General features: G+C 33.0%; 1 protein-coding gene across 1 annotated transcript; it reads left to right on the forward strand.

Annotated features, from left to right (window-relative positions):
- The first annotated feature begins 11,378 nt into the window (after positions 1–11,378).
- Positions 11,379–12,725, forward strand: LOC149566770 (BURP domain-containing protein 3-like). The gene is made up of 2 exons (XM_089820094.1): positions 11,379–11,446; positions 11,569–12,725. The coding sequence occupies exons 1-2, from the start codon at positions 11,414–11,416 to the stop codon at positions 12,505–12,507; spliced, it is 972 nt and encodes a 323-aa protein (XP_089676220.1). The 5' UTR covers positions 11,379–11,413; the 3' UTR covers positions 12,508–12,725.
- The last annotated feature ends 335 nt before the right edge of the window (positions 12,726–13,060 follow it).

A 13,060-nucleotide genomic window follows, 5' to 3' on the forward strand; every position in this document is an offset into this window, starting at 1 on the left:
ATACAATAAATTGTCCATAAGTATTTTTTATTATCTATAACACTATAAAAATTCCTCACGAATATTTGTACACTACGCTAAGGTCTATCCTTAATTTGGTTAAAAAAATTAAATGTATTGATCAGAAATAATTTTTCCTGTGATAAATTTAGAATGCATACAATAGATTGTCCATAAGTATTTTTTATTATCTATAACAATATAAAAAGTCCTCATGAATATTTGTATGCTACGCTAAGATCTATCCTTAATTTGATTTGAAAAAATTAAATGGATTTTAATCACATATCTAGAAAAATCTTTGAGAAGCTGATAAAGCCTTGTTTTATGTAATCTCTTCGACTTTAAGTCATCTCAAAGACGTTGAATACAGTATAATGTTGCTAAAAATGGGTCCACATCCTCTGTAATTTTTGACAAGTCTGAGATCTCGTGGAAACATATCCTTAAGGTAGTCCGTAGCTGAAAATGGGTTCAATGTTCCATAGTTTTTAAAATCTAATTGCTCGTTCTGTTGAATTTTTTACGGAGACTTAGCATTTCTTTTTGTTAAAAAATTGAGTGGGCCTATCCATTCCAAAATTTTCCTAGGGGTACTATCCAACCTCATCTCTTTCTCTTTTTAGATGTTGGGATCTTCCACTCAGTAAAACTCAATCTACTATGTGCTCTTTATAAATCATTCAATTTCAAGAATAGACATTCCCAAAGAAAGCCCCTATGCAGCCAACTGTTTCAACCAATTTTGACGTCTTTAACTAGTAAATAAATCTCTAAATATCAGATAAAAGTCTGTTTCATGTAATGTCTTCCACTCTATGTGGTCTCAAAGACGTCAGATACAGTCCACATTGCGCAACAATATAGCAGAGAAATGATGTTTCTAGTCCAATATTCCATTCATGTCAAGCTCAGATACAAAATTACGTTCACGGACGAAGTATTATTTCTGAAATTTCTGCGTATGAATTATTAGGGCATGTGGCATATTTCGAAATAATTATCTTTCTTATTTTAAATTAAAAATGTGTGAAACAGATAGTACATAAAGTAGGCACATTACTATTAAGATTCTTAAATCGACATTTAAAATTAGGTCATATGATTTGTGACTCTATGTCTGCTACGGCTTCATCATTCACCATGAAGTTTGAGTATCATTTTGTTTTAAGTGATATTATTAATTTGTCTCTCTTAAATCTAATAAGATCAATTCTCTTAAAAGTTTGTAATTGATTGCACCAACACGAAGATTTTCGGCTAGGATTTCATACATCTCTTCTGAATGGCTCTCTGCCTAAGCTCTTTGTCTGAGCTCTCTACATGCATTCTCCATCTGTCATACTACATTTAGTGTGGCATTTTTTATGGCTAGTTTATAATAGCTCCAGCCAGCTACAACCCAATAGTTGATATTGGTGCTCGTGCTGCTTCAGATCAAATTGACGCCTCCTTTCAACAAATGTCCTCGCAAGTTCATCCTAAAGGTTTTCCATGAGGTAATCTTGATATTATTTTTCCTTTGCAAGAATTTGATGTTGCATGTGAATGGTTAGAACAACATACTTTGATATGGTATTTTGTGGGTAGGACTTCTCCTGAAGCTATGCTAAGAAAATGGGTTGCCAATAGTTGGACTCCTCATGGAGTCTGCCTTAATGTTGTGTAAAACCTTATCAAAGTTTATTTTTTTATTCTGCTTCACTAACATGTCCCAGGCCAATGTGGTCTTTACCAATGGCCCTTAGTGAGTTCATTTTGAGTTTCAATGGTGGTCTCAAGACTTTATAGTCTTTGATTAAAAAAGTTTAGGGTTCTGGTTTGGGTTGAGTTCCTTGGTCTCCCCCTACCTTGTTGGTCATTTATTGAGTCCATTACCAACATCCTTGGAAAAGTTGTTACTAAGGAGCATGACAAGTTTCTCAATGCTCATCCTCATAAATGTATTTGCATTGAGGTTGATCTCTCTAGGGATCTCAAGGATTCTATGGAGAGTCAAGTTGGTTCCCACACCTTCTCCCAAAAGGTGCTTTATTTGAGCCTACCAAACACCTATTATAGGTGTTAGTCAACAGAACACAAGATCAAGGATTTTCCTTTGCTAGTGCCTAAGGTTAAACCCTAGCCCAAGGATGCTCCTGTCAAGATAGGAAAAAGAAACCAAAAGGAGGCATGGACCACTCTTGGATGCAAGGGAAAACCTTCCTCGACCCCCAAATAGTTGAATGTTGCATTAGCTTCTACTCCTCCTATGTATGATGGAGCACAAACCTCAACCTTTGCAGGGTTGATGGCGATTTCAAAGGAGTCACTTATTGTTGTTTCATAGGTTTCAAGCCATATTATTTTACAAGGGATCAAGGTAGTTGCAAGGGCTACCATTCCTATAGTGGTTGACACTCTGCTTACAACATCCTCCATTGAGACATAGAATTTGCAACATTCTTGCAGCCCTCCTGAGCATCTGGGAAATCGGAAGAGAAGTGATGAGTCATCTCTCCCAAAGGGTTTCTCCCTAGTTTCAACTCATTTTATACCTTCTTGCAAAATAACTACTCATCCCTTTAGGATGAAACAGATATGGAAGATTTTCCATAATTTTTTTTATCATGGAATGTGCTAAGTCTTGCAGACCTCTCCAGAAAGTACTATGTTTGGGATACCTGTCATAGACTTGCTAATCTTGATTTCCTTTGTATGCAAGAGGTTAAAATCTCTAGTTCCAATGTAAGGTCTTTCAAGTTATGACCAAATACAACAACAATTACAATAATAGTTCTACAAGATTCCTTTTCTATTTAACTAGGAAGTCAAAGAGTGGGACACACTTTTCTATGTACATGGAGAGTCTAATGCAAGCGCATCTTGGGTTTTCCTAGTAACTACTTTGGAGCTCATGGGAGGAAGCTCATTAGTTTCTTTGGAGGGTGCTTGGACTAGTATTCAGTCAAAGGAGTGGTGGTCGATCACTTTTGGGTTTAGTGTTGGCCGAGTAGCTCGATCTTTGTGTGTGTGTGTGTGTATTTAATTTAAATTTTATAAGATTTTTTTTAAAAAAACCTCCCTCGCTCCCCATTTAAGAATTTTAATAAATACATATTTTTTTAATAAAAGTTGTAGTGGTATTCTGATAGAAGAAAAATGACCAACCCATCAAATTTATTTGTTAAAATTTTGATTTCATTCCAAACCCTTCCCAATCTAGTTTACAATTTTACATCTACTGAAAGAGTGTGTGTGTGTGTGTGTGTGTGTGTTTTAATTTAAATTTTATAAGATTTGTTTTAAACAAACCTCCACCACCCTCCCATCTGCCACCCCCCCCCCCCCCCCCCCCCCATTTAAGAATTTTAATAAATAGTATTATTTCTTATAAAAGTTCTAGTGGTATCCTGATAGAAGAAAGATGACCAACCTATCAAATTCGTTTGCTAAAATTTTGATTTCATTATAAACCCTTCCCAATTTAATTTACAATTTTACATCTACTGAAAGAGGGTTTTAACGATATTTTAATCTCCACGTATACAGAAGAAACCCACAAGCATTCTAGTAAATCCAAAATATAATATTGAAGGATTTGTCATAGGGAAATACGGAAAAATAGTTCACAATCATGAAGAAGATGGGAAGAATAGAGAATGTAATTTACTATGCAAAGTAAAACACAAGAATCTAACTAGATTCTAATGCTAACAATGCAATGCCCAAAAAGATTCATGAGAGAAATTTCTCCTCTCAAAACCTTCTCCTTCTTGAAAATCCTCTTCCAAAAATTTTCCTCCAAACTTTGTGGTCCCCCAAAAAATGAACCCTCAATTACTGATAAGGAGTTCTCTCCTAAAGCCAGGGCACTAATTGTTCGATCACCTGACAAAACTCTTTGCTCTCTAGACTTCAACTCTAAATTAACTTTTCTTTATCTCCCTTTATCTTTTCCATGCATGTTTATTAAATTATAAAATAACTTTATTTACTTTTTACTTAACTTCACTATTCAATTAATTAATTAAATTTTAATCTCATACACCATCATGCAATTAAAATATCTTTATTAAATTCACTTGTTTTATCTTTTTAAATTAATTTCTTATATTTTCATCTGGTGTAGACATCATGCAATCTAACAACTTTTAATAAATTAATATATTGTCACTTTCTAATTTATTTTTGAAACTTAATTGATAAAATATTTATTAACTTAAATAATAATATTACTTATCATTTATTTTAAAAAAAACACTAAATATATTATTATTAAATTAAATTAATATTATCACATTTTAAATTTATTCTTATAACTTTTATCTTTACATTTAATTTTTTTATTTAATTAATTTTCTAATTAATTAAATAAAATAAAATATTAAAATATCATAATAATTTCTCATTTAATTTAATCTTTTAATTAGACTCAATTAATAGAAAATTCACCAAAGACTCATAAAATAAACTATGAAAACCCATCATAGAAAAACACATACGAAATCAAACTAAAGGGTTAGAATCATGAATTAATGACATTTGATGTATTCAAAAGGTAAACAACTTAGATACTTGTCCTAATTTTCTAGGACAAATGGCTTAAAGGTTTAGGATTTGGACTTAAGAATTTATCTCCCCTCTCTTGCCATTGAGATAATGCGATAGGGTATGCTCATCTTGGCAATTCAGGGAAGTCAATACTTGGTACTTGCAACCTACATAAAATCCATGCATGTATATACACAATATTCTAAGCTAAATAGGCAATGACAGGAAGTGGTGCATAAATCCCGACTAGCAGGTGACTATGACTCCCTTCCTCAACCACGTCAGAAATTTCATACATAAAGAAAACATATACGCACACCATACACATGTAGTATGGGATAAGTATCCAAAATAAAACATATATGATAATCCATCTAACTATACATCATCAATAACTGAAAACATTGTAATAATCATCATGCATACATGGAGTATAGAGTATCAAGTAATCTCACCATATATCAATTGAATCTAAAAGAATATCTGATAATCTCAAAATAATGCTACTAATCATCAAACATAAAACTAGCCTAAAAGAGTAGCAAAAATGTAAACTAGGGGCAGGCACTACATGTGTTTTTACCTTAGAGAAAAGATAGAAAATTGAACATATTGAATCCATCAACTAAGATCAATTATGATGAAAGATATACTCTACTAATGAACACTAACAACTTTAGCCATTTACATAATTGAAAAGTTTAAAACTTTGTTACCAAACTTAGTGATTCCAAAAACTTTAATATATTGTACAACGTAACTTCAATACTTGCACTTCCTAAACACCATTAAATTTAGAATGGAAATGGCTAAACAATTTTATCCATTTCAATCTTTAAAATTGAAAGACCCAAGAAACATTTTTTTATGTACCTCCACTAGTTCTCAAACTTATTGTAGCTAATATGCTTCTTGTCCAAATTGAATCATTTTTCGAGCCTTTGAGTGCACTTGTGCCCCTCTTGTTACCATAATGGGAATTGACTATGTTGCTACAATATAAGTTTCTATATCACTGGCTTACAAAAAGATCCTACAATGCACATCTACAATAGAAAATAATTACCCAAGGGAACCTAGATTTGGAAGCCCATATAGACCCTTTGGTACTTATATGTTATGTTCAACCCAAGATGCAACTTGTTTTGATGACCCTGAAGCTTTCTTGAAGATTATTTCACCATTCAAGCAATGTCATTTTGATCAACTTGTGGGCAACTATCTTTCAGACCATACATGTCAATAGCTATATTTTGGAAAGTATTACCAAAGACCTACTAAATGTAATGCCATGTGTTCACCTTTCTAAAGTTTCTATTCATTTGGAATCAAAAGAAAAAGGTGCCAGAGCTTAGATAATGTCATAGTGTTTTCTTTCTTTTGATGTTTCAAAGTCATAAAATCCATGCTTTGCAAGTGTAAAACATACACCATATAAAGAACTTGACATTTTGTATATTTCATCATTAATAGTTCATTCCATACCATGAATTAATTTATATTAAAATTTTAAATTAGTTCATTCCTAGTCCCCACTCTTAATAGTTCATTAATAGTTTTATCCAACTCCTAAATTAATTTTGCATTATTTTTTTTTACTGTTTACTGCTCATTAGGTCCATTGAGCAAAAACCTTTTGGGGAGGCTTTATTGTAAAATCTTTATCCTTTTCCCCTCTCAAATCAATAATTTTATTATTAATTTCATTAAATATTTGTTTATTATTGTCATTCCTATTCTTTTGAGTGTTCTTTCTATTATGGTCTAGCCCATTTGATTTGTCTTTTGTATTTTTGGTTAAATCCTTGGCCTCTCTTTGTTTCACTGACTTATGATTGTTCAATTGTTACAAGAAGTTTGAGATCCTTGTGAAGACCTCATTTCATTTAATTATTTAAGATGACATATGTGTGAGAATATTTTGAGATTGTTAGTGTTTCACCATTCTGACTAGACTTTCTTTAATGATGATATCTTTGTTTCACTAAGTTACGATTTTTCAATTGTTACAAGTTTGAGATCCTTGTGAAGACCTCATTTCATTTGATTATTTAAGATGAGATGTGTGTGAGAATATTTTCATATCATGACGGCTAGTTAATAGTTTTCATTGAGATTGTCAGCAGTACACCATTCTAACTAGGCTTTTTTTAATGCTGATATCAATGGAAATAAAAAATGTATTCTAATTTGAATTAGGCATTTTTATTTATTATTTATATTTATCAGTGGTAGTTGCTAAGATGTGGAATCCAATAGAAGGAACTTGATGGATCCCAAAAGCATGCCCAATATTGCTTACCGCGAAGTTATAAGGTTTTTTGATATTTAATCTTATATAAAGATATATTTAAATGGAATAAAATAAAATTTTAGTTTGGAGTAATATTATGAAGGAAAATGAGTACTCTGTGCAATAGAACAATGATTGGAAAAAATGAAGACAATGACTACTTAATTATGGGACAATGATTGACCAAAAGATGGTTGTACCCCTAAGGATAAAAAGAGATGGTTGTAACCCCAAGGATTAAAAAAGAAAATCATGCATGTTTACAAAGTTATTACAATGCATCGAATGCTTTATAGGAAAATCTCTAAAATTTCTTTCATGGATTTTTCTATGAAGTGGGTTACGTTTTGTAACAAGATCTCCATTATAGTTTTATTCTCTTCATAAACATTATAAAATAGTTCCTTCTTAAAAGTGTATATTTAGTAATTAGGTTAATTCTTACATGATACTAATTATCTCGATGAGTAAATTCTTTTAACATGGTTTTCACACATGCATTAAATGATATTATTACTCTTTGTGCAGTTGTTGTCTATAATAGGATTGTCCATTAATGTAATGCAAGTAGATATGATGAGGAGAAAAAAAAGAGTCAAACCTTATGATCCAATGGCTCTCAAGTATCAAGGTCCTTCATCTCCAACAAACTTTCTAGTATAATTTTCTAGGAGATTCAACTATATTCTACTTGGTCAAATTATCTTTCCTCTAAGAATACATGTTACATTCTCTCATTAAATGCCAAACATGCTAAAATTGCATAACATTTAGCTTTCTAGTATAAATGCTTAGCGGTGTGCTATAATTCAGCCTTTGTAAATAATTTTCTATTTATGATTTTTATATAATTTAAAAAAAAAAAAATTCTATACCAAATGTAGATAGAGAACTATGAGAAAGAGTTGAAGGAAACATAAAACATTTTAGATAAAGAATGTATCAAATTTATAAAGAGCCAATTAATTTTCCTCATGTCTATACAAAGACTAGAGTTGGGCAAGTATATCTAGAGCAGATCTAGAGAAACACATCAGTATTAGAGTTCTTCACTATTACAAATAATCTATAATAGTTCACAACTAGCTTCATAGAGGCCAACCTAATATTTAATTAAATTTATTATAAATTATAGAACATAAAAGTATAATTTTTTAGTTTGAAATATTTGTACAAATTACTTTTTAACTTTTTTTATACAATATATAATCTTTGTATATAATATTTTCAATCCATTCATATTGAGCATGAATTGTTGGAGTTAATTTCTAACTATCTTAGTTATTTCACTGTAGACCTCTTCATCATTCTAACGTACACTAATTCACTCTTCCACCTTGCCCTATCCTCTTCCTCATTTCACAGATGATTTTTTTTTTTTGATTTAATCTTTTTTTTTTTCTTGTAGTTTCCATATGATCTGATGGATTAAATTGATGTCAATACCAATGTCAAAGAAAATTTGGATTCTCCTTTATTGATAAACTTCTTGTTGCAAAAATGTAGATATAGAAAGAAAAGGAGGAATAGTGCGGTAGGTTGTATTGATGTAGCAACAACAAGACATATTTTAAGAATAAAACTTTCTTTTATACTATATTTTCAAAACAGAAAAGAGAACTTTATGTTATGTATCAGATAATTGTGCTTTTATTTTAAAACTTACTAATTTTTTTTTTTCATTTTTGTGTTCATCTCTATTTTATCTATGCTTCTAGGTTGTTTAATGTTCTCCTTTATTATTTTTCTCCTTTGTCTCTTACCATTGTCTATAAATTCTACCATTGTTTGTCTCTTACCATTGTTTATAAATTCTAGAAAGTAGACAATAATTGAAATGATCCAATATTGAAATGAATTCTTATTTTCGAATATTCAATTTTTTTCTTTTCATCAAAATCTAATCAAATGTTAGTTTTCCAAGAATAGTAGTGAATTTTGTACAAGTAAAGCAAACTACTACAGAGTGTCATCCTTTGTATTTCATAATTTTGTTCATCAAAGTTATATTAATGTGAAAGATGAAATTAATTTACATTTTGCTAAGAAAAAATGGATAATATCAAAATCCAACATTGGCCTAATGTAGCTATAAGAATCCACGATTTAGCTTGGCAAACATAATAGTGATGGAAGGTAGTAGGCTAGGATTGGGATGTTTGACAAACAAATGTATCTGGGAAGCTTTAGTTAGCACATCATTCTCAAGTCATATTATAATATTTTCAACAGGTGTTTTTAAAGATGAGGTAACTAAGTTTTATGACATTGGTGTCATTAAATTTAGAGGAGAAAATGTTTTTACACATTTTGACAAAGACAAATATGATGTGGGAGGCATCAGGAACAACAATTTTCTTTAGCAAGAAAAAGTAAGTGTGTTGCACTAAACTAATTTATTCTCCTCCATTCTTATAGAAATGTTTATAGTTAGATGAAATTAATAAGGAGAACACATTTCCTACGTGTCCAAGTTCATTGTCCACGTTTTCAACAATAGGAACCAACTTCAAGTTCTTTCATTATTGTTGTAAAATTGATTTTCATGCTTATTAATATGGAGCAACTTTTTTTCATGTTTCCATAGTTGGACTCCACATCATCTTATTTTCTTGTTCTTCGTTAGTGTAAAACTCTCTATAAACAAGAATTTTTGAAAACTCTTAAACATTCTATCTATTAATATTTTCTTTTGATTTTGTTTAAAATAGATATTTAATTTTTATAATGCACTAATACATATTATACATACTCTTGAATACATTTTCCACTTGCAAGTTATTTAGATTTCTTTAAAATTGCTATCTAATTTCTAAAATTTGTCAACATATAACTTCTATATTATTACATTCTAAAAATTGAATAAATAATTCTAATTTTCTTTAAAAAATTCAATTTTATACTATTGTCATTACAACCTAGATATATAGAATTCTGTATTATTTTGCAAAGGTGCCTCTTGGCCATATTAGAAGTACTTTAAAATATCTCCTTCATGTTAAAAAACTAAAATTTTCCTTAATGTTCACATGCAAGTTGGGTTAGCACGGCTAGCAATGATTTTGATATTTAAGAAGAGATAGGGCCAAGGAATCATGGGAAATTGAAATTAATGGAACTTTGAGTGCTTATTTTGCTATCTATTTCATTAAGCACAAAACCAAATTAATTATATAATGAAAATCTTGAGTAACCCCATTATAAACAATAGTGTACTAATGCATGACATTAGACTCAAATCCAGTTAACCTTGAACATATTCATATTGATCTATTATCATTTTTCTATGTGATCATTTGAAAAATGCATTCTACATGCCAAATAATACATGGTATCTACTCTTTTGCTCTTTCTAGCCCTCGAACTCATTGCAACACCATTTTAAAAGTCAAAATTGGTCCAACCTACATGTACGCAATGAAATTATCTTCCAGCCCACACATATGAAATTAAATTGTTTGTATGCATACAAGTTCCTTCTCATTCCTACATATAGTATGTACAATAGTGACCTTTTACTTTATAATTTATTTTGGTGACTTATTTTGTTTGGGTAGCTTTTAGTTGAGATACCAATTCTATAACTTTAGTTTAAATGATTAGGCTAGATGGTATCTCCATCTTTAAAAAAATCCAAAAGAATATCCAGGTCACACACATTCTCCTCATGTCCGATCTTAGGCAGGGACTTTAGCTCGCACAGCTCTTGTTTAGATATAGTCTTTCCATTCTGACAAAACCAACCATTCACTGTAGCATTACTTGGGTTTTCCCAAGTTCAAACAATTATCTCATAGGAAATCTAGATACGGTATAGTAGCGGATAAATCCCATCAAATTGCATTGTAGCGGATCAAATTTTTATGAGTCGATTACATAATTGATATGGTGGCGCCCCCAGCAAATGCCAATACGATTATAAAACTCCAAAATTCTAATTATGCTTTGTTTTATCTGATATCGGCCTGCAACAACGACAAAGCTGACCTTGATAGGTTTTAAATTTTGTGCATTGAAGCTTCTAACGAAAGTGCTCACGATCTGACCTGCTATCGTCTATTTTCGCAAGTTGAGGTGATCTCATATCCTTCAATTGTATCTCCCGAGCACTGCAACCGGCTGTCTTTCACAAGAGAGTCACGGGGTCTCATTATGTAGACTAATAAAAAGAAAATTCAGATAGTTTGCCATTAGTCTTACTCGAATATTGAAATTTAACTTTGATAGCTTTACTTCTCACTTTAACAAGTGAATTCTAGCCTTATGACCCACTCCGCCAGCTGATACGATTGTAGAGCTTTTCAAAGTGGATTTGCTAACGACTCTGATACTTTTAACGTTGCCGAGATATGATTGTAGTGCGTACGATCTCATCTGATATCCGCGTTTGAAATATGTCTAGAAAATATCAGCAGTGTCCCCCACTAAAAACAAGATGATATAAGTAATATGAGATTTGACATGCATGCTGTGCCTACGTCTACGATGGCGCGCGGCTTCCCTAGTCGTAAGCTCAGTATATTTATATGACGGAGAACCTCTTTCACTTGGTATCTCTGAAACACTGAAATTACCGCCTTTCACAGGATGGGGAGTTTAACTAGTTTCATTCTTTTCTTTGTAAGGTTTTATTTTTATTTTTCTTTTTTAAAATTATTATCAAGATAGTTCACGTAGTTTGTAACTATAATTTATTTTGCTAGCTTTGCTAATTATGAGTTTCGGTTGTTTGGAATTGACAGGCAGTAGCAGCAATGAGTGCGGCGCATTTGCAAGGTGAAAAGGTTTTATCTCCGACTAGTCCAAGCATGGCGTACTGGCAGGAGAAACTGCCCACGACACCCATTCCACAAACTCTGAAGGAACTCATCTCATATGAGAAAGTAGCAGTGAAGTACGTTGGGACAAATAATGAAAAGGGAAAAGGCGTTGAGGAGGTTTTGCCACACTGCACTATCCAGCTCAATGTTTATGCTGCAGCTACGGCGCAAATGCTGAGAAACCCATCGCTGTGCATGTTTCTGCTGGAGAAGGACTTGGTGGTCGGAACCAAAGTGTCACTCACCTTCGTGCAGGCCGCAAGCATTCCCAGGCATTTTATTCCACGCATCGCCGCGGACAAACTCCCTTTCTCCTCCGACAAGCTCTCCCTGGCGTTGAAGGAACTCAACGTAGCGCCCGATTCCCTCGCGGCTGTGGCCATGAATGAGACATTACAAGCCTGCGAGAGACCTGCTGGGAAGGGCGAAACCAAATTCTGCGCAACGTCGTTGGAGTCGATGATCGACTTCATCACGTCAAAGATGGGGAACGACCGTTTATCCGTTCTTTCAACAAAAGTTTCGAAGAGGTCAAAATCTGTGAAGCAGGAGTATACGATAATGCGAGTGAAAGACGAGGGGAAGGAGGAGGCGGCGCCAGTGTATTACTGCCACAGCGAAGAGTATCCGTACGCGGTGTATCTGTGCCACGAGCTGCGAGGGGCGAGGGTGGCGAGAGTTACGGTGAGGGGCGAAGATGCAGGGAAGACGGTAGAGGCGGCGGCCATCTGTCACATGGACACCAGTTCATGGAATCCGGACCACGCTTCATTCAAGATCCTGAACGTAAAGCCTGGTCATGCCACTTCTATTTGTCACTTCGCTTCCCAAGGTGATGTTTTGTGGCTCAAAGTTGCCTGATCAGATCTACGCCTCCGCGCAACTACACTTGCTATATATGTATAAATAAATTAATAACTTGCAGCGTTAGGGGGAGCAGGATGAACATGCTTAGCTTCAAGTTTGTTTGTTGTCACGAGGAGGCACAGTAACTCTCTTTCTGTCTTTTAGTACTGTCGTTTGTAGTGAGAACCAGCATGTTGTGTTTATAAACTATAAAAATCTATTATTAGTGTCTATTTATCATTCTCAACTAGCAACCAGCAACTATAAACTAGCAACGTTTATTTTACCACTTTATTTGGCAAAGCAAATATCTTCAAGCAATTGTTTCAGCAAATTCTCGATGGTAAACCCTCATCTCCAGTCTGCTTTGATGGGCGATTTCTCAGGATCCAAAAGGTGGAATCTCTGGAACCCTTCAACCTTGTGTAATGAGGATGGTAAGTTTGACGCCATAGATTCGAGGGTTGTATGGGGAAAGTTGCTCGAAAGGATAAACTAAGGGGTTTTCCACTAGTTGAGATAATTTTCTGCTAGCTACGTGAGCTAATAAGATTCTTCCACGAAAACC

The sequence above is a fragment of the Cupressus sempervirens genome, chromosome 3 (genome assembly GCF_028749045.1).
Source record: "Cupressus sempervirens isolate cs-2001-9-10 chromosome 3, ASM2874904v1, whole genome shotgun sequence".
In the NCBI taxonomy this organism is placed as follows: domain Eukaryota; kingdom Viridiplantae; phylum Streptophyta; class Pinopsida; order Cupressales; family Cupressaceae; genus Cupressus; species Cupressus sempervirens.